Genomic DNA, 24,973 nt, shown 5'->3' on the forward strand with positions numbered 1-24,973 from the left:
GTGGCACCACTCTTGCAGTGGATGAGTAACCTGTCTGAGCCCAATGCTGTGTGAAGCAGTTTGTCTGTAAGAAACCACAGGGCCGTCCCGTGAATACAGGGGTGTGTCAGTCTTCTTGGCAGTGCCAGTCTTCTTCCCCATATTTTCTTTTTATACTGTTGTTCATGTATACTTAGCCTGCACTGGGATCCTTTGTTAGACACTGACTAGCCTCATGGGAAGGGTTGGCTTGAGCCTGCCATGAATATGATAGTGGAGATTTGGCAAACCCACTTCTCACTGTGAAATCCTCGCATCACACAATACTGAAGAGAGGAAGCTCATCTCGCCCGAAACTGTGCTGAAAGCATGGTATTTCCATAACAGCCACACCTGAAAGGGAGGTTACTTCTCAGTAGGATTTTATGAATACCAGAGGATGTCCCCTAGAATACAAATAAGCTCCTCGAAGGCAGGGAATTTGTCTTATTGTCACTACTCTGTCCCAGCCCCAGAGTGGGATATAGCTCATAGTAGATACCCAAATGGAGTTAGCCCTGAGTTTTCAAGGATAACTTTCAATTACAGAAACATTTATGCTTTTACTTTTAATATTCTTTTCCAGCTAAAACTGAGCGAGAGGTTGAAATTATACCGCCACAGTTCTCCAAGGTGACAGTAACAGACTTCTTCCAGAAGCTGGTATGTTGAACATTTATTTCATAATGACTTGAGGGGAAAGCTTTTCTATAAGTTGCAAGTATGTAAAAGGCTACTTTTAGATGTTTTTGATTTTTAATTAGAGATGTTATATAAGATGATTTAAATTAAGATAATTTTAAAAAGATAATTTTATCTTAAATGTATTGGATCTTTTAGAGAAAATGGCAATTAACATTCTTGTATGACTTTGTAGCACGTATTATCCCAGATGGTATCATTAGTCTCGGAGCAGGGCCGAATGAAATCTGTAAGGACAATAAGGCATCATTTCCTTTGGCTTTCAAAAGTTCCTGATTCAGCCTTCAGCTCCTACAGCTAATGATGCTCTATTCCAAAGGGCCCTTTATCTGTGTTTTCGGCTAATAAGAGATGGACGCCTCCTCGAAGCATTCACTTCGCTGCAGAAGAAGGAGACTTGGGGTTCACCCTGAGAGGAAACTCCCCAGTTCAAGTCCACTTCCTGGATCCGTACTGCTCTGCTGCAGTAAGTGTGGCCCCTTCTAAATTGGGAGCAAAACTCACTGGCATCTTTGCAGACAGTGAAACTGGTAAAATATAAAGAGAGCTGCCCAAACAAATGTATGTGGGTGATTCAATTTAGGGTTCCTCTGTGTAAAAGGCCTTGCTTTATGTGAAAGGCCTCTCATACCTTTCTTGCCCAAAGAGAAAAGGATTAATTTTTGCCTTCTTGAAGCAAACTTGTGCAGATAACTATTTTATTAATGAACTTGGGAACTGCTTTAGGGATCTGAATGAACAGAACATTGACCTTTATTTAAATCATACTTTCATAGGTGGCAGGAACCAAGGAGGGGGATTATATTGTTTCCATTCAAGACGTGGATTGTAAGTGGCTGACTGTGAGTGAGGTTATAAAGCTGCTGAAGAGCTTTGGCCAGAACGACATTGAAATGAAGGTCGTGAGCCTCCTGGATGCCACGTCGTCCATGGTGAGTGCTGATGCCCCCTGGCAGCAAATAGCGACGTGGAGTGAAGTCAGTGTGAGCCCAGCCCCAGAGGTCTTTATCCGGACCCCTGCCTCCTGCCTGCATTTGTAACGTGCCACAAATGACTGAACTCCTAAGCTCGTCGTCACTGGGACGTGCTCAACTTGGGTCAGAGAGATCACTGGAAAGCTTTTTTTTTCTAATCCTATAGATCAGCGGTCCCCAGCCTTTTTGGCACCAGGGACCGGTTTTGCGGAAGACACTTTTTCCACGGATGCGGGGTGGGGCGGGGGGGATGGTTCAGGCGGTAACGCCAGCAATGGGGAGCTGCAGATGGAGCTTTGCTCGCTCTCCCGCCACTCACCTCCTGCGGTGCGACCTGGTTCCTAACAGGCTGTGGACTGGTACCGGTCCACAGCCCAGGGGTTGGGACCCCTGCTATGGATAAAAGAACCAATTGATTTATTTTTCTGGTTAAATTCTTTTCAATTGCAAAAGTAGTACATACTCATGGTTAAAAAAAATACTGAATTGATACAGAAGGGCTTGAGATGATGTGTGGAAGATGCTCTCCGCATGTCCGAGACAGTGTTAGCTGTTTCCTGTGAGATCTTGGGAAGCGTCTGAGCCTGTGCAAGTCCATGTGCACAGTTACATCCCTTTGTTTCCCCAAGTCGGAGGAATTGTGGCATACGCACTCTTCTGTGCTTGCTGCATTCAATTATGTACCTTGGACGCTTCCCTCTAGAACAGTGTGTGTTTATTCATTCAACAAATATTGATTGGGCATCAACTGTGTGCCAGGCCCTTCTCAGGTGTTGGAGCTACAGCTGGAATTAGACAGATAAGGTCCCTGCCCCCACAAAGCTGGCACTAAATAAGCAATAAGTGGTTGTGATTTTGGGTAAGTGCTGTAAAGGAAATAAAATGTGTAATGTGCTAGAATGACTGAAGCTGGGAGGGGCTCCTGAGCAGGGCTTGCCCTGAGGCTTGAGTGACAGGAGGAACCAGCCGTGTGAAGAGGTACAAGAAGAGCACGTGGGCAGGGGCACCCACAGGCGCAGAGACCAGACCCTGTGGCAGGAATGAGCTTCACCTGCTAGAGGAACTAAAAGAAGGCCTTTCGGCCGGAGCATCTTGACACGGGCCAGAGTGGCGGGAAATGCGGTGGGAGGGAGGCAGGGCTTCATCGGCAGTGGAGGGAGTTTGAAACCTTTTGAGACTGGGAGTGACGTGGCATGATGTTTATTTTAGAAGGTCGTCTTGCTGTCTGGAGGCCAGCCGGGTGGCCGCAGAGCAAGCTGGCTGTGGCAGTCACCCAGGCCAGTGACGTTAGCACCGTCCCACTAGGGGGTGACAGTGGAGGTGGAGAGAGGTGGGTGCACCTGAGACGTAATTTGGATATAGAGCTGATGGATTTGTAGATGACTTGTATAAAAAAGATGCGGGAACGAGAGAGGACTGCACAGGTTTTGGCTTGAACTACTGCGTCATTTTTCTTAATGACGGGAGACGGGGCAAGGGTGAGGGAGGCAGCGGAGAGAGAAAAACAAGTGTTGTGTGTGGTTCGCGTGCCATTAGGCATCCGGATGTAAAGGTAAAGTAGGCAGCTGGGTGTTCAGATCTTCAGTTCAAGGCAAATGTCAGCCTAGAACTAAATATTTGAGGATCATCAGCACAGAGATGATATTTAAAGCTGTAAGATACTAAACGAAATTACCCTCGAGGGGTTGAGGGTGGAGGACTCAGCCCTGAGAGACACCACAGCGTCTGGAGGTCAGTCAGAAGAGAAGTAGGTGCGAAGGGGAGTGCAGACAGGTGGGATAAAGAGGAGCTTCTGAAACCAAGAGAAGAAAATCCTGCCCGGAAAGAGTGGTGGTTTGTGTTGAATACAGTTAAGAGATGGAGAATGAGGGAAGCAGAGCCGTGTCTGTTATATTTGGCAGCAGGACAAAAGGACACTTTTCATGGGGAAATGGCAACAGAACTCAGACTTAGAGAGGGTTGGAGAGTGAATGATTGTGTGATTCCATTGGTAAGAAATGTCCAGAATAGGCAAACCCATGGAAACAGAAAGTAGGTTAGTGGTTGGTTGCCAGGGGCTGGGGCGTCGGGGAATGGGGAGTAACAGCTGGTGGGACAGGGTTTCTTTTTTTTTTTTTTTTCCTTCTTTTTTGGCTGCACCACACAGCTTGCAGGCTCTTAGTTCCCCGACCAGGTATCGAACCCCCACCCCCGGTGCAGTGGAAGCACGGAGTTCTAACCACCAGACCGCCAGGGAAGTCCCCAGGGTTTCTTTTGGAGGGGGGTGGGAATGTTCTGAAATTCGGTAGTATTAGTGGTTGCACAACTCTGTGAATATACTAAAAACCACTGGATTGTATTAAAATGGTGAATTTTATGGTATGTGAATTATAACTCAATTAGAAAAAAGAAGATAAAGGATTCAAGGGACTCACATTGCACCTTGGGAGAAGGGATCATGAAAAATGGCACTTTTAGGGGTGGAATCCATAGCATTGCTAGACTAGTGATCAGGGTCTCAACCAGAAACAAAAGAAGTTTGTCCGGAAAGTGGATAAATAAAAATGCTGCGCTCTGGCCTGAGGGCTGGAGTCTATTAGGCACAGCCGGAGGACCTGCCGCTTTAGAGAGACTGCCCCTGAAGAGACTGAAAGGCTTATCTGTTAGTCCTGTCACACTTTTGATTGAACCAGGCCAGTGAAGAATCTGATGTAGGGGTGAAAGCAAGGGTTCTGTATTCAGACTGCCTGCATTTGAATCCTGGCTTTCACCAGTTCCGTGACCTTGGGCATCAGAGACTTGCTCTGAGCCTCGGGAAAAATGGAGAAAACGGTGCGTAGCTGGGATACATTTCAGTTCATAATAGGTGTTAGAAGAGTAATAACCATGACATGGCTATTCTTTTCACCCAGCATGGACTTTAGATAATTGAGCATTGGTTTTTTTTTGTGTGTTTGTTAATTTTTTTTCTATTAATTTTTATTGGAGTATAGTTACTTTACAATGTTGTGTTAGTTTCTGCTGTACAGCAAAGTGAATCAGCTATATGTATACATACATCCCCTCTTTTTTGGATTTCCTTTCCATTTAGATCCCCACAAAGCATCGAGTAGAGTTCCTTGTGCTATACAGTAGGTTCTCATGAGTTATCTATTTTATACATAGTAGTGTATATACTATGTAGTATATATAGTAGTGTATATACTAATAGTATATATACTATTGTATATACAATCCCAATCTCCCAATTCATCCCACCCCCCTCTTCCCCCCTTGGTGTCCATATGTTTGTTCTCTATGTTTGTGTCTCTATTTCTGCTTTGCAGATAAGTTCATCTGTATCCTTTTTCTAGATTCCATATATAAGCGATATCATACAGTATTTGTTTTTCTGACTTACTTTACTTTGTATGACAGTCTCTAGGTCCATCCACGTCTCTGCAGATGGCACAATTTCGTTCCTTTTTATAGCTGAGTAATATTCCATTGTATGTATGTACCACATCTGCTTTATCCATTCCTCTGTTGATGGACAGTTAGGGTGCTTCAGTGTCCTGGCTATTGTAAATAGTGCTGCAGTGAACACTGTGGTACATGACTCTTTTTGAATTATGGTTTTCTCTGGGTATATGCCCAGTAGTGGGATTGCTGGGTCATATGGTAGTTCTATTTTTAGTTTTTTAAGGAACCTCCACACTATTCTCCATAGTGGCTGTATCAATTTACATTCCCACCAACAGTGTAAGAGGGTTCCCTTTTCTCCACACCCTCTCCAGCATTTATTGTTTGTAGATTTTTTGATGATGGCCATTCTGACCGGTGTGAGGTGATAACCTCATTGTAGTTTTGATTTGCATTTCTCTAATAATTAGTGATGTTGAGCATCTTTTCATGTGTTTGTTGGTCAGCTGTATGTCTTCTTTGGTGAAATGTCTATTTAGGTCTTCCACCCATTTGTTGATTGGGTTGTTTTTTTGATATTGAGCTGCATGAGCTATTTTTTGGAGATTAATCCCTTGTCAGTTGCTTTGTTGGCAAGTATTTTCTCCCATTCTGAGGGTTGTTTTTTCGTCTTGTTTATGGCTTCCTTTGCTGTGAGCACTGTTTTTAACTGCTGAGCCTCTTCTTCAAACAAAAGCAAATCATGGGAACAATAAAGCCCAGTGCTCTGGCTGAATTGGTTGCCTGCTCCCCCACTCTCCCTGGATTACGGTGGGGATCCCTAGTACCTCTCCGTGGAGCACATTCTGACTACCACTGATGTCGTGGAAAGAACCCCAGGCTTGGAATCAAAGACCTGGAATCAGGCCCTGCCTGCTGTTAACAAGCTGTTTGACCTTCAGCAGGCTTCATGGCCCTCAGCTGTATAATCTAAGATTTAGATGAGTGCAGTGGTTTCCAGCTGTGCTCCATAAAGCCCTGAGAGTCTCAGAGGGGCGCCCCAGGAAGATCTGGGGACTGGGTAGTAGGGTAGTGGCGTGCTGGATGAGGACAGGAAACAGGTGAATGAGAGGAAGGGAAGACTTGTGAAAGGGAGCAGAGATAGTGCGGTGGTAGCTGGGAGGGGGACATAGGGGTAAAAGGAAAGTTTTTCAGAGGTGTGTGTGTTGATAGCACAGTTAGCGTGTGTGCAGATGGGAAAGGTTTAGGAGACAGGAGAGCAGAAAGGAGGGGATACCTGGAGGAGAGAGGGAGTGAGAGGGTCCAGGCACTTGGGAGGGCATGTCTTTAAACTGGTGAAATAAACATAACTTAATGGTTAAAATGGTAAATTTGATGTTATGTTTATTTCACGTTTAAAAAATTGGAAAAATTTAATATCCTCATCACCATGGACCCTGTACTGTCTTTAAAGAGAATGAAGTTGATCTGTATCTGTTGGTGTGCGCTGAAATCCAGGATACAGTAAGTGAAGAAAGCAGGGTGCGGACCAGTGTGTGTAGTGTATTCTTAAGGAAAGACAAATGGTGATGTATACTTACACGCATATCAATACCTGTATATGAATGTTATCTCTAAAAGTGTAACAGACAGTGGTTACCTCAGGGGAAGAGCCTGAAAGCCCAGGTAGGAGGGACACCTACTGTTCACCTCATGCATTTTCATATCATTGACCATGACTATGTATTACTTTTTCAAATGTAATAACCTTAAAAGGTAGTGGTCTCTAGCCTAAATTACTACTACTGAGTGTATTCCTTAAGAATTGTCCTTGTTGTTAAGAACCTAATTCTATATAAGCATTTGTCACTGAGTTTCAGAATTATGTCAATGTAATTTTAAAGAGGATGCTATGAGAGCAGAATCTGAATCTCAAACTTCTTCGCAATCGTTCCTCTGACATCTTGACTTCTAACACCTTTCTCTTTCCTTTTCTGTGTGCAGCATAGTAAATGTGCCACATACTCCGTGGGAATGCAGAAAACTTACTCCATGATCTGCTTAGCCATAGATGATGATGATAAAACTGATAAAAACAAGAAAATCTCGAAAAAGCTGTCCTTTTTGAGTTGGAGCACCAACAAGAACAGACAGAAGTCGGCGAGCACCTTGTGCCTCCCATCGGTTGGGGTCAGGGTTGCGGGGCCTCCGGTCAAGAAGAAGCTCCCCTCTCCGTTCAGCCTTCTCACCTCCGACAGTTCTTTGTACTAACGTGAGGAAACAAAAGCGTTTCCCATGCTGACTGGCCCTTCGTATTTGTGCCATAGCGGAAAATTTCTAAATACTCTCGAATCCCATTTTCTCACAGCGTAAACCTACAATTGATATGTTTTTATGAATGACAGTAACAAGAAACCTCTAGAAATTTGTGGAAAACAAACTTATTAGGGGAGTGTCACCATATTGCTGCAAGTTATTTATTATATAAAGTATTGTAAATAGAATAATGTGGAAATATGGCTGTTTTTAACGACTGTAATTAAGACTCTTAGTTACTTACTATTAGAGTTAAATTAGGATTTCCTATACTGGTTCTATTTGTAAGTTTCCAGACTTGGGTGATAGATAATTCCTTAACTCAGAATTCAGATGACCCCAAATTAAGTCAGGGCAAGGGACCATAATGATAGACTTAAATTAGTGTTACTAAAAACTGTCCCAGGGGCTTCCCTGGTGGCGCAATGGTTGAGAATCTGCCTGCCAATGCAGGGGACACGGGTTCGAGCCCTGGTCTGGAAAGATCCCACATGCCGCGGAGCAACTAGGCCCGTGAGCCACAATTACTGAGCCTGCGCGTCTGGAGCCTGTGCTCCCCAACAAGAGAGGCCGGGAGAGTGAGAGGCCCGCGCACCGCGATGAAGAGTGGCCCCCGCTTGCCGCAACTGGAGAAAGCCCTTGCACAGAAACGAAGACCCAACACAGCCAAAAAGAAAGAAAGAAAAGTGATGTGCTTAAATAAATACACTAAAAAAAAAAAAAAAAAAACTGTCCCAAAGAGCTCCTTCCTAAGGGGAATTCATTAACCTAAAACAACAAGATTTTACTATTATTTCTAAATAATATGAATGCTGTTTCCAGATAAAGTCTAGTGCCAAATTTGTCATGACTTATTAGATTAAAAAACCATTTAGGAGCAACTTTTCTTCTATTTTATGTCATTTAAAAGTCGCTAACACAGTGGCAGTGTTAGATGAAGATGCTGTCTACAAGGTAGATAATATACTGTTTGATACTCAAAACACTTTTCATTTTGTTTAAAGTAGAAAGTACATAGTTGTATATTTTAAGAGTCTTTAAGAAGGGTTAAAAACATTGTATAAGGTCAGGATGTAAATGATTCAAGTTTAGAGCTCTATTTGACTTTTTAAAATGACATTCTTACCAGCTGATTTCTCTTGCTATACGTTGGATGACACTGTGACTCTAATTAGATTCACTGTTGGCATAGTACAAGTTATATAGCTTTTAAAAATATATCATTGACATGTAATTTTGAGAATTAACAAACGTAAATATTTTCTAGTGTGTAATATCAAAAGGGAAGCAACCATATTTGGGAAAGTGTATCCATTGCCCTTAGGGCTATTTTTGTATAAATATTTACATAAACGCATTCATTTGCCTGAGTTAATGGTTTCCACTTTGATTTCTCTTTAATTCCCTCCTCTTTCAAATCATTTTTACCCTAATGCACAAAATGTTTTTATTGTATTTGATTTTTAAAAATTACTAACATTTCATAAAACAGGACTTAGCTTTCAAGTTATCTTAGTATCCCTGAAAACATATAGCCTCTTTAATTGTATTTATTTTTTGAATGAGCAGTTGTGCATTTTGATCCCCAGGCTCTCCTCTCTGGATGCAGCTGCCCCTGCCATTTTCCCGTGTCTCTTCCCATTGTTGGGCTATATATTTACAAACACATTCTTTCCCTCCCTCGCACGCATTGGCTTTTTATTTTAAAATGGGAACTCTGGACTCCAGGCTTTCTGTGTTCAGAAGTCATGCTCAGTGATTACAAACAAACTGTGCAGCTACCCGGAAGGGAGGGATGGAGGGAGAAAGGAAGGAAGAAAAAAGGCAGTACAATTGTTTGTTTACACTGGCAGCCACCCTCAAAGCACAGGTGTATTAAGACCAGACCTGAAGAACTGTGGCTCTGCCAGAAGGAACAAGGGGCTTATGGTACACAGTGCTTCATTCATTGTAGGTTTGTTTCCTTTAGACGGTCACATCCACCACCTTCCATGATAGATACAGGTCAACGTCACACATTAAAATCTGCCCAAGCTGGCTTTTTGCTGAATCTTGAGAGAGTCCCTGTTTAAACCGACTCCCTTAGGAAGGTGTCCACCAGCCCTCTTCATGCTAGCAGGATGCAGGCAGTGCCATCTGGGGCACACTAACTGAAGTAAATGCCTGAGCCCAGAAAGCAGGGCAGGACAACTGGCAGGTGCCATTCAGGCCTCACTTCATCCTCCCCTAGTTTCTGTGAGAGGAAATATTGTTTCTTAATGTGAAAGAAAACAAGATCCTGTGGTTCGTGGTGTAAAGGAGATGCCGTGGGAAGAGCCATCACCTGGACTGGGTGAAGAACGCATGAATGTGCTGGGCCACTGACTGTCCAACCACCGGCTCCAGTTCTTGGATGGAAGCATTACTTAGTTGCTGGATACTTGGAAACCTCTGAAGCAGGAGAGGAGCTTTAACTTTCCCGACTCCTGGGATCTGTTGCACAGTTCGAAGGAGGGCTGGCTCAGAGATCAGAGCCCGTTTCTTCCTGAGAAAAGGGTTCTTACTGGGCTCTTTGGTTTGCTCTTGAACCTGAACCGAGATGAAAGGAAAAGCACATGAGTGCCCTCTAGAAGACTGGAGGTTTCTTAAAGTTTTGTTTTGTGGAAATTTAGTTTTAGTTTTTCCATTTGGTTCAGCTTGATTCACCACTGCAAATATTCTCATATATACCACGAATATAATTTTTCAGGCATCAGTACAGTTATTAAAAGATGAACTATATGGAAAACCACTAGGTGAAAAAAAAACAACACATGAACTTGCAGACAGAAGTGCTGATGCTTAACAAAAGATACATGGCGGGACTTCCCTGGCAGTCCAGTGGTTAAGACTCTGCCCTTCCAATGTAGGGGGTGCAGGTTCGATCCCTGGTCGGGGAACAAAGATCCCACATGCCGCGTGGCCCGGCCGAAAAAACAAAGAAAAAAAAGATACGTGTGGATGAGGCGAAGAAGCTGTTGACAGTGTCACCAGCCTAAGTGCAGAATAGTGCATCATGGAGTCATCACAGCCTGGGAGGCTAAAATCAGGTCTCCAACTTGTTTGCTTTGTTACATGCTTGCCTAGAAAGGGGGGCAAGCTCGGCTAGCTGCAGAGGCAGCTTCTGAACTTAAATTCCTCAAAAAGGTTTTAGAAACCAACCCAGTCACTGATAGAGATTGACCTGATGGATTGTACCTATAATAAGGGCAGTTGTCAGAGTAACAGGTCCAGGAAGGTCAGTCAAGAGTCCTAACACAGGACTATTGTGGAGGAGTAGGAATCAGTACTTACCAACTGGATAATGAGACAGGACGCTTCCGTCTGGCTGGCCACTGGAAGCAACACCATCCCAAGATCCAGCACAGTAAATTTCTGTACGGCTGGAAAGTACTGTTCACTCATCTGCGTTTTTTCAACTACTACAATCCCTTGAAGTTTACTGGACTTCAAAGAAAAAAAAAGACAGGAAACTATTTTGTAACAAAATTCCATTCAAGATTAAGAAGCTATCCAAGGGTGCTTGGAATGGCCAATGGTTTTATATAAATTATTACAAGGGATAGACAGAGGGGGATAGAAGTCAATTTTCAATTTGTTTCTTTAATTCAGTACTTACATTTCTAACCCGAACAAGTCTCTTTCTGTAGCCATTTCCTGCCACCAAATCAGCTTCGGTGACATAAAGAATGCAGGATCTGCTAGACAAGTAAAAATCTACCGGTGTCAGGCCATCCTCAAAAACGAGTTTAATTTTTCCTGAAAATACAGACAAGAAAATAAGTTCCGTGAGCTTTGGATGAAAATAGGTGGAACGTTTTTAAAAAGTGGGGTGAGGTGAGAGAGGGCTTTAGTAGAGGGAGCCCACCGACCTTGCATTCCCTGTGCCAGCTGCGACCCGCGCCATTTCTCATTGGCCACAATGTGCCCAAACGGCACGTGCATGGGGCCTGTGCCATCAGGGGTGTTCCCTTCCATCGGCGGCCTGGATCTAATGAGGGGAATACAAGACGGCACTTGAGCAGGCTCTGCGGCACACGGCCCCGCATTCCACTCCCAGCCCGGGCCTCTTTGGCAGGAGCCCGTCTGCAGAGTGTTCTTTAAGAGGCTTGATTATTAGCCAAAGTCTAAGAACCAGGAGATTCCTGTCCTAGAAGCCGCGTCCCTCATTTGCGTCACCTGCCTGGCCCCTGACATTCTCACGCCGTGGCTCCTCCATCCAGTCCAGGGCGGGGGCCGAGCCGGCCAGGACCCAGTTCTGGGTCTCCCGCGACATTACCTGCGGCGCTCCACTTCCGGATTCTCTCCTGCGCGCTCTCCAAGTCCTTCATCCTGCCCGCCCTCTGCCTCCCCTGGCGCCGGATAGGCTATGGCCTCAGAGATCGACACGTGACTGGCCAATAAGAGAATGGACAGAGCGTACAATTTCAGCCCTGGAGAGGATTTGAGAGGTACCGGCTGGTTGCCATGAGCGACGGGTGTGAAGTAACCTTCGCTCTGATTGGTCTTGGGAAAAGCAGAGCCAATGGCAGACGTGGTTGTTGCGAAGTCCGGTGCGTACAAAAGGCGTCTGGGGCTAGGCCAGCTGGAGGCGGTCCACTTTAGGGAGTGGTACTCGGTTCTGAGACCTGCTTGTCAGTGTAGTGCCGGTCTGGCCAACCCCCGCAGCAAGGATGCTCCTGGGGTTCCGGAGAGGCGGCAAGAGGCAGTTTGTAAGTATATCTGCGCCCGGCCTGCGCTCTGGCCCGTGGGGCCGGAAGTTAAGTGGGAAGGGGTTGGGATTTGGGATGGAGGCAAGGTAGCGGAACAAGAGGAATTGGTTTTTCTTTCGAGAAGCCCTGAATTTTCGTGTTTGGAACACGGATCCTCTATCCCAGTGTCGGCCTCAGTCGATAGGACTCGCCCTGTCTCACCTGTAACTTTCGCTTCGGTGTCGGGGAGTTTACTCCTGCCGGCACAAACTTGCTCCACTACTGAATATTCCTCTGTGGGAAGTCATTCTTTTCTTTCCTCCGCCACGCACCATGTACACCCCACCAGCAAGTTCCATAGATTCCACCCACCAAATGCATCTGGCAGCCGTCCCCGCTCCCACTCCGGCCTCCATCATCTACCTGAACTGCTGCAGCAGCTCCTCCCTATTTCTCGGTCTCCGTTCCTGCCCTTCCCCTAGGTCCGTTCTCCACAAAGCAGCCAAAGGGATTATTTTAAAATGCAATTCTGATCGTGCCCACTGCCCACAAGTCACACGCACAGACGCTCCAGCTCTTCCCACCTTTAGGTTTCTTCAGGCCTTTGTCTTTGCTCTTTCTTCTGCCTGGAATGCTTCCCTCCAGACCTTACCATGGCCACTCTGTCACTGCGGGCGCACACTTCCAGGCTCATTCTCTGACCCCTCCTCCTACTAGGAAGCTACTCAGTTCCTTTAGTACCCTGATACCGACAATTCTTTGACATCCTCCCCTCTCCCCGTCTGTTGGTCCTACCAATGCCCTCATTGCTCTCTTTCCCAGCCCTAATTCCTGATTCCGTGATACTTCTTTGTAATCACTGCCCCCCACCCCAATGGCGTTGCTCCTGTCTCCCTTTTCCATACTTGCCTGGTGAAACCCCAGACCTACTTACATCCAGTTCTCCATAAACGTAATACTTTAAATGCAGAGAAAACATTTTGACAAGGGTACTCCTGAACTCCGTTTCGGATTGGGATCAGAAAGCACGTCTGACTTGGCTTCCTGTTCTCAGCCCTATGACCTGCTGAAGTCATTTTAGACAGGTGGATGTTGAGAAGCAAGGAAGGCATAGTTGAAGCATATTTTTCCATTGCAATTTTGCTAACTCAGCATCTTTATTGAGGTTTTTATTGCGTTACTGAGTTCCTACTGTGTGTGTGCCAGATACCCACAATTGATTGACAGCCTATGGCCCCAAAGGCTAAAGGGTAGACAAACCTATAAGTCATTCAACACAAAATGGTGAGGGAAAAAGTGCTGAAGAGGCATGTACCAGGGAAGGGGCAGCAAAGTCGGCCCAGAGAGTTGACCTGGGCCTTGGGAGGAGTAAGGAAATAGAATTCCAGGTGGAGAAAACAGCATGTACAAAAGTCTGACAAAGAGTCGTTTGCTATGTGGGAACAGGAAGGCAATTCTGAGTGCTACAGCATGTGTAGGGATGAGGAGGGCACTCCAGAAAAGAATCTGGGGCCATTGATAGGAACCAACTGATAGCAGCCTTAGCAGCCTTCTGTGCCAGGAGAGGACACTTCTCTGTCAACCCGAGAGTTTTCATGCTGGGTTGAGATAGGATCATCCTGTGTTTTATTAGAGACTAGAGGCAGGAGAACCATAGTTAGGAAATGATTATCGTGGTACAGGGGAGAAATGTTCAGCATACTATGGGAGATTCACTCCATCAAATAAATAAATAAATAAACAAACAAACAAACAAACAAAACTCACGAGGCCTTTTTGAAGGACCTTCTGGATGCCAGCCCCTGGGGATTCAAAGGTGAAGAAAAGCCTTTCTTGTCCTTGAGCATCTGCCAGGCAGTGGGGGATGGGGGAGGTGGCAGACAAGTGTATATCCTGGAGAATGGTGGGATACAGCAGTGGCTGCTCTGGAATACCTGCCCTTGGGGTTGGCAATGCACGTGGGACTGGGGTGGGGGTGGGAGGGCTGCAGAAGACATTTGGAAGGTCTGCTCATCCCTCACTCCTGAAGGATGCTCAGACCCCTGGCTCTTCCCCTTGGTTGCACCTTCCTTTCCGCCCCGGTACCTTTTGCCCACCCCAGCCTGATTAGTCTTCCCCGGGGCCACTTTCAGTGGGTGCTTCTCACTAGGTCACAAGATCTCCTTAGTCTGGTATCAAAACTCGTGAATGGAAACAGTCCCCACTCTGACTCCAGCTCATTTTTCTAGTCTCTCCAACTCAGATGCCTCTGTATTCCAGCGAACTGGGATGCTTATTTCTAGAACACTGCCACTAATGTCTTGCTTCATTCCTTTGTTCCTGTTGCTCCCTCCTCCTGGAATGCCTTTCTATCGCATTTCCCAAATGTGAGAGCAGTGGCCATCTTTGAAGACCCAGTCTAAATGCTCTGAGATTTTCTCCAACAGGACATCAGCGGTCCCCTTGCTGGCCCCTAGATCTGAAGGAGCCCTTCCCTCCCTGCGTCACCTCAGCACTTTGTCTTTACCTCTCCCTTGGCGCTTTCCATGATTCTGTGTTGTATTATAAATATCTGGGTGTTTCTCCTCTTTACTGTCCCTCCTTAAAGATGAGGACAAGGTTTCTTCATTGTCATGAAACGCTGTCATGGTGTTTTGCCTCTAGTAGATACAAATGAATGGCTGGTGCACAGAAAATGAAGATTGGGCTACACTCAGAAACTTCTCAGGGCCTCCTAGTTGCCTAAAGCAGGGTTCTCCGACTTTCATTGTGTGTAAGAACTAGTTTTTGTTACCCTGCATCTTTGAGATAAGCTACCTAAAATCCTTATTAAGCCCCTACCAGGTGTTAGACAATGTGCTAAGTGCCAGAGTTCCAGGGCTGATAAAGACAAGAAGGTTGCATGCTCTTAGGAAGCTTCCATCCGGCCGGGGGGGCGGCAAGTGAGTAAGTAGGGTCATCAGGGGCAGTGCTGTGAGACCAGTTGGGGGTGCTGGAGAGTGGCTCTGCGGGATGGTCAGGGAAGCTGTTCTGAGGAAGGAAGGACCAGAGGGTCCCCACCGAGGGCAGCTATACGGTGCTCCCTGCATGGGCACGTGTGCCTGGCCAGATGGGGCTTGAGGATGGCAGGGGGAGGAGCGGGCCTCCTGGTGTGACTAGATCCCTGGGTGACCAGTGCAGGTGTTCCCTCCCAGGCCCAGGGAGGTGTGGTCGCAGTCCCCAGAGATGATCCCATTGACCTCTGCTGGGTTTCATTTGTGCAGAAACGCATCATCCATGGCCTTCTCCCTGCAGCCAGCATCGCACCGAAGCCAGCTGTGCCCCGCACACCTCCTCCACGCAGCCCCAACCCCTCTCCGGAGAGACCAAGGTGAGTCTCAGGTGAGCAGGCACTGAGGTCACCCTGAGCTCAGCCACCAAGTGCTGGGTCCCGGGACTGTTCAGATGGGTAAGAAAAATCACAAGGAGGGTGATTAGAATCATGTCCTTTGAAATATGTATCACGGTTCCATAACGAAGCACTTAATATGGTTTCTCCGTGGGATAATGGTCTGTGCCTTTCAGGTCTGTGGAGTTCTCACATGTCATAATTGAATGCAATTTTTCAAAATATAAAACATTGAAGTGCAAATATTTAGATTGATAGTATGTTAAAAGGAATTTGAAATGTGCACATGATTTTCTTTTTAAACACAAGTCTGCCTTTCAGAAGAACTGCTTTGCAGGAAGGAAGGAGAAGTGAGCTCGCTTGCCAGGACCCGAGATTCCCCTATCCTTCAGTGCTCCTAACACACCAGAGAGCTGACTTCTTTTATACCTAAGACCCCTGCCTATGCCCTCCAAAATTTTAGGCGCAGGAGAATTTTAGACTTTCTTTTTAATCCATAAAATACATAGATACATGGCTTAACTGTTAACAATGAGAAATAATTTCACTCAAGGGTGGTACCTTCTTTTAGTGTTCTTTGAAACTGGAATATTGTATGCCTCCTGATAATAAACACTTTGAAATATTTTTAGTGTTTGTTTTTTCCTTCGGTACAATCTTGATAACAAGAATAGCCATTTATTAGTGTTTCCTCTGTGCCAAGGACTCTGGTCAGTGCTTAAGAAGCACTGTTTCATTTCATCCTCTCAGCGATCCTGTGAGAGAGGTCCTGTTGGCATCTCTGTTTTGAGCTCAAGTGTTAGTCATTGGCCCAGAGTCTCACGGCTGGTGGGTGGTGGCATCGCTGCGATGGACTTGTAGGTCTGTCTGGCTCTTCAGTGTTTGTGTGAACAACCTTTAAGTTGTGTCATTAGAACTGAAATGTTTATGTAGCAGCAGTAGTGAGAGAGTAAGCTTCACATTCCATTATAAAGCAGAAAAACAAACAAAAGACCACGTCGTTTCGCGGCAAGCATGCTGTAGACTCGTTAGAAAATCTTTGTAGTCTCCTGTGTTTTCCAGAAATATATTTCTGGATTATAATCTTTATTAGCCCCAAATAATCAACATGGTTTTGGCAAATTTGGCCCATTTCTAGGTTATTTTACTCTAAAAACTAACATTCAAATTAACCTCTGACATTATTCCACTTCGCGTCTAGCGTAATAGTGTAAGAATCTTCCAGCAATCACTTCTGTTTCCTCCTTCCCATTCTTTGCTACTGTCGTCATACGTTTTAATTCTATATGTTATAAACCCCACAATATGGTGTTCTTATTTTTGCTTTAGATAGTCTTTTATCTTTTCTAAAGCAGTTTTATTATATAATGGATGTACAATAAACTGTACATATTTAAATGAATAATTTGATGTTATGACATATGTTTATACCTGTGAGACCATCACCATAATCAAGATAATAAATGTATCTATCATCCCCTCAAGTTTCCTCATGCCCCTTTGTAATTCCTCCCTCCTTCCCCCTCTCACTTCCCACACCTCGGCCCAGCCCACCCTCATCCCCATGCCAGGCAGCCATCGATCTGCTTTCTATCACTATAAGATTAGCCTCCATTTTTTAGACTTTTATATAAATGGAATTATACAAAATACTTATGCTGGGTTCTTTCACTCAGCATAATTATTTTGAGATTCATCCATATTGTTGTGAAAATCAGTAATTCATCCTCTTAATTGCTGAGTGGTATTCCATTATATGAATATGCCACTGTTTGTCCATTCACCTGTTGATGGATATTTGGGCGGTTTCTAGTTTCTTGGCTACTAGAAATAAAGCTGCTATGAATATTTGTGCACAAATCTTTGGACCTGTGGTTTCATTTCTCTTGGGTAAATATTTAGGAGTGGAATAGGTGGGTCATATACTAGGGATATATTTAACCTATTAAGAAACTGCCAAACTATTTCCAAAGTTGTTATTCCATATATGTTCCCACCAGCAGGGTATGAGTTCCATTTTCTCCATGTGCTCACCAATACTTGGTTTGATCAGTTGTGTGTGTGTGTCTGTGTCTGTGGCTTTATAACTGTTTGACAATTAGCCATTAGCTCTCATTCACGTTGACTGTCTATAGGTTTTTTTGTTTTTGTTTATTTATTTATTTTTGGCTTTGTTGGGTCTTTGTTGCTGAGTGTGGGCTTTCTCTAGTTGCGGCGAGCGGGGGCTACTCTTTGTTGCGGTGCGTGGGCTTCTCATTGCAGTGGCTTCTCTTGTTGTGGAGCACGGGTTCTAGGTGCACGGGCTTCAGTAGTTGTGGCGTACGGGCTCAGTAATTGTGGCGTACGGGCTCAGTAGTTGTGGCTCGCAGGCTCTGGAGTGCAGGCTCAGTAGTTGTGGCACACGGGCTTAGTTGCTCCGCGGCATGTGGGATCTTCCCAGACCAGGGCTCAAACCCATGTCCCCTGCTTTGGCAGTCACATTCTTAACCACTGTGCCACCAGGGAAGTCCCTGTCTATAGGATTTTGAAGGTGGTGACAGGTGCATAGATAGCAATGTACAGAGCTTGTTTGGTGAATCTTCATCTTCATTACACTTTCTGGACAACCATACTGATAAAGTATGGGATGTTCCTTATTCCTTTGGCCCAGACAGTTTTGTTGAGCCTGGGGTCCATGTGCACATCTGTGGTTCCCATCAACTTCCTGGCAAATTTCTGGATCTCTTCAGGTGTCCAAGGGGCCCCTTTCTTGAAGCTTGCTCCATGGATGTGCTTGTGAATGTTGGTGGGTTATTCTCTGGTCACCACCTCATTGATGGCAGACTGGCCCCTTCTTCTCTCCACCCTTCTTTGTGAGAGCCATTCTGCCAGGCCCAGGTTGAAGGGATTGTCTTAGCCAGTCTTTTAAATTTTGGACATTCTAATAGGTGTGTAGTGGTATCTTTATGGTTTTATTTTGCGTTTCTCTAGTAACTAATGGTGTTGAACATCTTTTCATGTGCTTATTTGCCATTGTATATCTTCTTTGGTAAAGTATCTGTTCAAATATTTTGCCCACTTTAAAAAATTGGGTTTTGTTCCTATTACTGTATATATATGCTATTCTGGATATATATTCTGGATACAAGTTCTTGTATCACATACAAATCACATACAAATATGTGATTTGCAAATATTTTCTCCCCGTCTATGGCTTATCTTTTCATTTTCTTAACAGCCTTTCAGAGACCAGAAATTCTTAATGTTTATGAAGTTCAACTTGTCAACTTTTTCTTTTACAGATCATGATTTCAGTATCATGTCTAAGAAATCTTTGCCTAACCCAAGGTCATAAAGCATTTTCTCCTATATTTTCTTCTAGAAGTTTTATAGTTTTAGCCTTTACATTTAGGTCTATGATGCATTTTGAGTTAATTTTTGTGTATGGTGTGGGAGGTGTAGATTCAAGTTCACTTTTTTGCACGTGGGTATCCAGTTGTTCCAGCACCATTTGATGAACGTTATCTATTGCCATGTAAGTAATTACACCAAAACTTAGTGGCTTTTTTTTTTTCTTTGCCATGCTGCATGGCTTGCGGGATCTTAGTTCCCCGACCAGGGATTGAACCCGGGCCCTCAGCAGTGAAAGCACGGAGTCCTAACCACTGGACTGCCAGGGAGTTCCCAAAACTTAGTGGCTTAAAACATAAAACAATAGCATTTTTTATCTCATATCTTACTATGCTCTTTAAGTTATTTTTTCCTCTCTGTATTTCATTTTGGTTATTTTCTATTGTTTTACCTTTAATTTCACTAATCTTTTCTTCTGCAATGTGTAACCTACTGTTAATCCCATCCAGTGTAATTTCCATCTCCTGAAGTTCAAGTCTTTTTAATAATATTCCATGTCTCTACTTACCTTTTGGAACATAATTATAATAACTGTCTTAATGTCCCTCTCTGTTACTTCTAACGTGTCAGCTCTGAATGGGTTTTGATTGATTATTCTCTTCATTATGGGTCATGTTTTTCTGTCTCTTTGCATGCCTAGTTTATGTATGTTTGCATACTAGACACTTTTGTGAGTTTTACCTTGTTGAGTGCTGGATATTTTTGTATTCCTATAAGTCTTCTTGAATTTTGTTCTGGGATGCAGTTAAATTACTTGGAACCAGTTTGATATTTCGGGTCTTGCTTTTATGATTTGTTAGGCAGGGTCTGGAGCAGTGTTCAGTCTAGGGCTACTTATTCTCCACCACCTTTAGAGTGCTGTACCCAGTGTCCCGTGAATTATGATGTTTTCCCCTCTGTCTGGTGGGAGCAGTCACTATCCCCAGCCCTGTGTAAGCACCTGGCACTGTTCCTCTAACCCTCGTGGATGTCTCTCCCCCAGCCTTCCCTAGTGTCCTCCCACTCTTGCACTGAGGAGCATTTTGCTGAGCACTCAGGGGGCCTTCTGCAGGTTTCTGGAGGTCTCTCTGTTCAGCTCTTTCCTTTCTGGTACTCTGTCCTGCAAATTCTATCTGCCTTGGTGTTCCCTGACTCTCCACTCCATTTCCACAACTCGGCCCGGCTCCACCTCATTTCCTGCTCCCTGTGCTGTGACCCGGAAATTCTCTCAAGCAGTAAGCTGGGACAATTAATTGTTTATTTTGCTTTTTCAAGTGGGAGGGTAAACCCATGACTCTGTCTTTCCTTTATTATAGTTTTGAATAATTTGCAAAATTTTCAAATTCCCTTTCATTTCTTTTATATCTTTTTATTTCTCCTTTTTTTCCCCCATTCTGATCTTTCATTTTTATAGGAACACTACTTGAACATAGACTGCCTGGATTACAGACCGGGCTTCATCTCCCATTAGCTAGGAAAGCTTAGACAAGTCATTTAATGTCTTTGAAAAATGGAGATGACAGTAATATCCATTCATACAGTTGCTGTGGGAATGAAGTGAGATTGTGTGATGGCACATAACAGACTACAGGCACGTAGCCAGTAGATACACACTGAACACTGTAGAACTGAAAGTAAACCTTGATTAATTCATGTATCCTGTTGTTCAACCTTCAGCTTGAGGGTTTGTGTCTCACTGGCTCACTGGGATGTTTTTGTCCATAGATCTGCTCTGGCTGCAGCCATTCTAGCAACAACATTGACTGGCCGGACTGTTGCCCTTCCTCAGCCTCGCCGGAGATCCCACTCTGAGAGTGACACGACCTACATTGAAAAGGACAGTTTCATCGAGCCCTATGCCACCATCTCGGAGCTGAGGCATCAGTAAGGACCATGTCACGGGTTCAGCTTCCTCTCGGGGTAGAGGCAGGGCAGCTCTGAGCGTGTGTGTGTGCATGTGGGTGCATGTGGCTATAGGGCTAGAGCTTAGTACTCAGGTTTTCATCACCAACGTCAAAGGGATACTGTCTTGGGACATTAATCGGTCTTGAATTGTATCCGAATTTTCTCTAGAGTGGATCTTGTTAAATTATAGCTTGTGAAGACACCGGTTGCTTTCATGGCAACACTGAGCTGGTGAATTCAGTGCTGCTTTTAGCCACAACCTAGATGGTGAGAGTTGTCAGTCCCCACTTCTCGTGTATCTCCTCTCTGAACGGTCGCACTGAATTTACCTTTGTTGACGCCTACTGTAACCTTTCTTCTTTAACATCACTTTCTCTACTGCTTGAGCTGGATTAGAGCTGACATAGGGCCAGGAGTCAGGAAGGTTTCCTCCTGAGGGAGAGGGCACTGGGGGAGAGCTGCGGGCCATACAGGAACCAACTGGGAATGGGTTGGGAGGTGGTCAGCGTGGGGCTGGGATGAGAGAAGAGGGAGCATGACACGTGTGAGCAACTGAAGGAAGACATTTGTGGCTGGGAGGAGTCAAGTGAGGCGGGGAGCCATTCGAGATGGTGCCGGAGGAGTGGGCAGGCTGGGGGTGCCTTTGGTATCCTGTTCCGAGGTTTGGTATCTCCCCCAGGAGCAGTGGGAAGACCCTGAGGACTTTAAGGGCTTGTGGGGTGGAGGTGGGGGATGCATCACTAGATGTGCCTTGTGTCTGCCATGTTTATTCAATTTTGGTTTTTGAGGTTTTTTTTTTTTTAACATACCAAAATATTCTTTATTTTTTATGTAGTAAGAGCTATCAGTCTTTGTAGTTTCTGACATTATTGTCAAATCTAGGAAAATTTTCCCTATTACAGCATTATACAAATGCTCACATATTTCCTTCTAGGATGTGTTTATATTTTTGGTTTTTGAATTTTAATCTTGACTCCATTTTTGAGATGTTTGAATATAGCCTGTTTTTCTCCCGGTAAGAATTTATACTTTGGCTGAATAAGAACTGAAGATGAGGAAGTGATTCTGAAATCCATTGGAAAGAATAAGCAGATAAGACCATAAGAGGAAATCTGGAAAGGAAGAATAGTGATTCAGGGGGAGGGCTGCATTAGCCCCATCATATATATATTTTTTTTAATAAATATACTTATTTTATTTATTTATCTTTGGCTGCGTTGGGTCTTCATTGCTGCACACGGGCTTTCTCTAGTTGTGGCGAGCGGGGGCTACTCTTCGTCGCGGTGTGCGGGCTTCTCACTGCAGTGTCTTCTCTTGTTGCGGAGCATGGGCTCTAGGTGCACGGGCTTCAGTAGTTGTGGTGCATCGGCTCAGTAGCTGTGGCACACGAGCTCAGTTGCTCTGCGGCATGTGGGATCTTCCTGGACCAGGGCTCGAACCCGTGTCCCCTGCATTGGCAGGCGGATTCTTAACCACTGCGCCACCAGGGAAGCCCCAGCCCCATCATATTTTAAAACATTTAGTTGAAGTAGTTAAAGTAGAGGAGTGCTGGTTCAGTGATAGAGAGGTGCACGTGAACACCCTGAGGTGAACTTAGTGTTTGCAGGCATATTGAATCTTTAATAAAGGCAGCCCCACAGATAAAGGGAAAGGAAAGGATTCAACAGTATATTCATTAGCAGTATTAGAAAAAAATCAGCTTTGAGCCTTTCCTAATTCATACACCAAAACAAATTCTTATTGAATGAAAGGACTAATTTTTATATACATAGAAATAAGACCATGAAATCCTGTATCCAATCTTATCAAACCTCTCAGAGAGAGATGCCTGCTGTGTACTTCCAAGCTAAGAATTTGGAAGGTTAAAAAAAAAATTTTTTTTTAATCATCTGTATGTTAAAAAAATTTATAGTCAAAATAAGATCAATAGAATAGGAAAAATATTTATAGTAAATACAAAGTCAGGGTTTTAATTTTAGTAGATGGAAAAGTTAATTTCAAATTGGAATGGACTTACTAGAAGCAGAGTAGATAAATGGACAAAGGCCATGAGCAGACAATTCGCAGTAGAGGAGCCAGGGCTCACATCCAAATACATGGAAAAATATCCCGTCTCAGGAAGAAATGCACATTTTTACAGTGAGATTTCAATTATTTTGGCAAGTTTTAGAAAATTATTACCAACATAGTTGCAGGTTGGGGAAATGATTTTGTGTGGACGCGTGTGGACCCACAAAATGTTCCTGCTGTCGGTGGTGTACTTTCCGTGTGTGTGTGTTTATACTGTTTGACTCAGCAGTTCTCCATATGGTTGTTTGCTTTATGGGACTAATCCTCAATACAGAAGAGATTTGCTGCACATTGACATTCATTACAGGGTTATTTATGATGGTGAAAATTGGGGGAAAAAACCTAAGTAAGGGGAACGGGTGATAAAACTGGTGTATGAACCTAACCTTTTGACTTTAAAAACGTGTTAACGAGGAGGCAAATTGTATATGTATGCAGTGATAATAACTATAAAAACCTAGGTGAAAAGCTAGGAAGAAATGCTAACAGTGTACAAAGAGATGGAATTGTGGATGATATCACCCTTTAGCTTCTGTATATTTTGTAATGTGGTTGTAATACTTTACAGTGGGACTTGAGGCAGTGCACTTAATACATGTATATGAACCTATGTGAAGCGTTAAGTGGCTTGTTTGTTTATTTTGCTCTTGAATGTTCTAATACAGACCACATAGGCAGAATGAGACGGGAAGAAGATCTTCTTTGCCATCCTTTGAAATGCTGGGCTACGAGGAGGAAGAGGACACTGACACGCACCTGTCACGCAGCCACAGGGAGTCGGGGGACACAAGTGCTCGCAAAGAAGAGGGAAGCCTCAGCGACGCCGTGTATGCCGTGCCACACAGAAATCAGGTGCTTGTATCATTCCAGCGTTCCTTCTGCACCTTGACATTAACTCAGAGTCAGTTGTGTCAAGTACATTAGTAAGGATTTTCCTTTTCTCTCTTCGGCAGTTGATGGCTTTTGTTTGGGGGCTTATTTCTTTTTAACATGTCCAGTCTCATTTTCTGTCTTGTTAGGCTAAAATTCGAAACTCTTTCCTTTATCTTTCAAGACAAGTCCTTCAAAAACAGAGATAAACATCTTCACATTCTTAACGTAGGTTTCCATCCGATGCTGGTCATCCTGCTCTTTCCTTTGACACCCCCAAAGCTAATTTTCCTGTCACTTTTCTGTATCGATGTGTACGTTGCAACGTTTCTTCAAATTAATGCCTGACGAGAGGAGTATGGTCACTCGCCTCTCCTTAGCAGCAGACGTTCTCTGAGTGCTTACCCTATGGGAGTCTATAAATCTAACTCTCACGTGCATTGATTTCCTGCTGTCTCGGTGACGTAGGTTCCGTTTACGGCCCCATCACACATGGGGGGGGCCGAGGTCCAGAGAGGCTGAAGGAGCCCATTTCTCCACCATTGCCCGCGTGCCCTGGTTTAAACACTCTGCTCCCAGGGTTTTGGAAACTGGATAGCGCCATTTCGTTAATGGCAAGAGACAGCACCATAATTTCTTTTTCCTTTCTCGCTTTTTTCTTTTTCACCATCACTATATTTATTTATTTATTTATGGCTGTGTTGGGCCTTCGTTTCTGTGCGAGGGCTTTCTCCAGTTGCGGCAAGCGGGGGCCACTCTTCATCGTGGTGCGCGGGCCTCTCACTATCGCGGCCTCTCTTGTTGCGGAGCACAGGCTCCAGACGCGCAGGCTCAGTAGTTGTGGCTCACGGGCCTAGTTGCTCCTCGGCATGTGGGATCCTCCCAGACCAGGGCTCGAACCCGTGTCCCCTGCATTGGCAGGCAGATTCTCAACCACTGCACCACCAGGGAAGTCCTTCACCATCACTATAATGTGTTATTTGTAGTGAGTATACTTATAGACTTGTAGCATCCAACTATAATATATACAGATTGAATATATTGACTATCCTCCACTATACTGAATCACATTTTAAGTGGCGTTAGGGAACTTATTTTGAGGAATCCTTATGTGAGTATTTCAGAAACTAACCATCACTTTCTAGCATATACAGACTTCAACATGCAAAGTTAGGTTTCTCTACAGCAAGGAGCACTGGACAGGCAGACAGCTGCCAAGAACCCAAGGAGGTCTGCGGGGCTCTAAAAGGCCTATGTGAGCTCCCACTGCCCCTCAGTCTGCACACTTCCTGGCTAGTATGTTGGACCCAGGT

The 24,973-nt window shown here is 44.5% G+C and overlaps 3 protein-coding genes and 1 pseudogene across 11 annotated transcripts in view; 2 read left to right on the top strand and 2 right to left on the bottom strand.

Annotated features, from left to right (window-relative positions):
• RHPN2 (rhophilin Rho GTPase binding protein 2) overlaps positions 1-8,740 on the top strand; it is a 59,239-nt gene extending 50,499 nt beyond the window's left edge. For both annotated transcript variants that reach the window (XM_082437573.1, XM_082437574.1), the window contains 4 exons: positions 605-681; positions 1,040-1,186; positions 1,497-1,652; positions 7,059-8,740. In XM_082437573.1, coding sequence (XP_082293699.1) covers positions 605-681; positions 1,040-1,186; positions 1,497-1,652; positions 7,059-7,325 — 647 coding nt within the window. In that variant the 3' untranslated portion in view covers positions 7,326-8,740. The remainder of the gene's footprint in view (positions 1-604; positions 682-1,039; positions 1,187-1,496; positions 1,653-7,058) is intronic.
• Positions 8,741-9,053: 313 nt separating this feature from the next.
• Positions 9,054-11,761, bottom strand: FAAP24 (FA core complex associated protein 24). 3 transcript variants are annotated; one of them, XM_082437586.1, is made up of 5 exons: positions 11,668-11,761; positions 11,261-11,379; positions 11,008-11,147; positions 10,683-10,835; positions 9,054-9,938 (listed from the first exon to the last, which is right to left on the bottom strand). In XM_082437586.1, exons 2-5 carry the CDS (start codon positions 11,364-11,366, stop codon positions 9,690-9,692), a joined length of 648 nt encoding a protein of 215 aa, XP_082293712.1. In that variant the 5' UTR covers positions 11,367-11,379; positions 11,668-11,761; the 3' UTR covers positions 9,054-9,689. The 3 variants fall into 3 exon arrangements, with proteins under 3 accessions (XP_082293712.1, XP_082293711.1, XP_082293713.1); XM_082437585.1 differs by having other exon boundaries at positions 11,568-11,718; XM_082437587.1 differs by lacking the exons at positions 11,261-11,379; positions 11,668-11,761 and having other exon boundaries at positions 10,683-10,830; positions 11,008-11,141.
• A 198-nt stretch (positions 11,762-11,959) lies between these two features.
• CEP89 (centrosomal protein 89) overlaps positions 11,960-24,973 on the top strand; it is a gene marked incomplete at its 3' end in the record, with an annotated part of 75,264 nt that continues 62,250 nt past the window's right edge. For all 5 annotated transcript variants that reach the window (XM_082437568.1, XM_082437567.1, XM_082437570.1 and 2 more), the window contains exons 1-4: positions 11,960-12,100; positions 15,322-15,428; positions 20,541-20,699; positions 23,456-23,642. In XM_082437568.1, coding sequence (XP_082293694.1) covers positions 12,062-12,100; positions 15,322-15,428; positions 20,541-20,699; positions 23,456-23,642 — 492 coding nt within the window. In that variant the 5' untranslated portion in view covers positions 11,960-12,061. The remainder of the gene's footprint in view (positions 12,101-15,321; positions 15,429-20,540; positions 20,700-23,455; positions 23,643-24,973) is intronic.
• Positions 17,961-20,530, bottom strand: LOC309649600 (large ribosomal subunit protein eL31 pseudogene; annotated as a pseudogene). Its single transcript has one exon. The product of its transcript is annotated as a large ribosomal subunit protein eL31 pseudogene (transcript).

Source organism: Balaenoptera physalus (assembly GCF_965194825.1).
Source record: "Balaenoptera physalus genome assembly, chromosome: 19".
NCBI classification, from domain to species: Eukaryota; Metazoa; Chordata; class Mammalia; order Artiodactyla; family Balaenopteridae; genus Balaenoptera; species Balaenoptera physalus.

Coding starts and splice junctions, on each gene's coding strand:
- FAAP24 (XM_082437586.1), bottom strand. CDS start 11,366: ATGGAAGGGAACACCCCTGATGGCACAGGCCCCATGCACGTGCCGTTT. Junction 10,836..11,007: donor GACTTGTTCGGGTTAGAAAT/GTAAGTACTGAA, acceptor TTTTCTTTGAAG/TCCAGTAAACTTCAAGGGAT. Junction 9,939..10,682: donor CCTGTCTCATTATCCAGTTG/GTAAGTACTGAT, acceptor ATCTCGGTTCAG/GTTCAAGAGCAAACCAAAGA.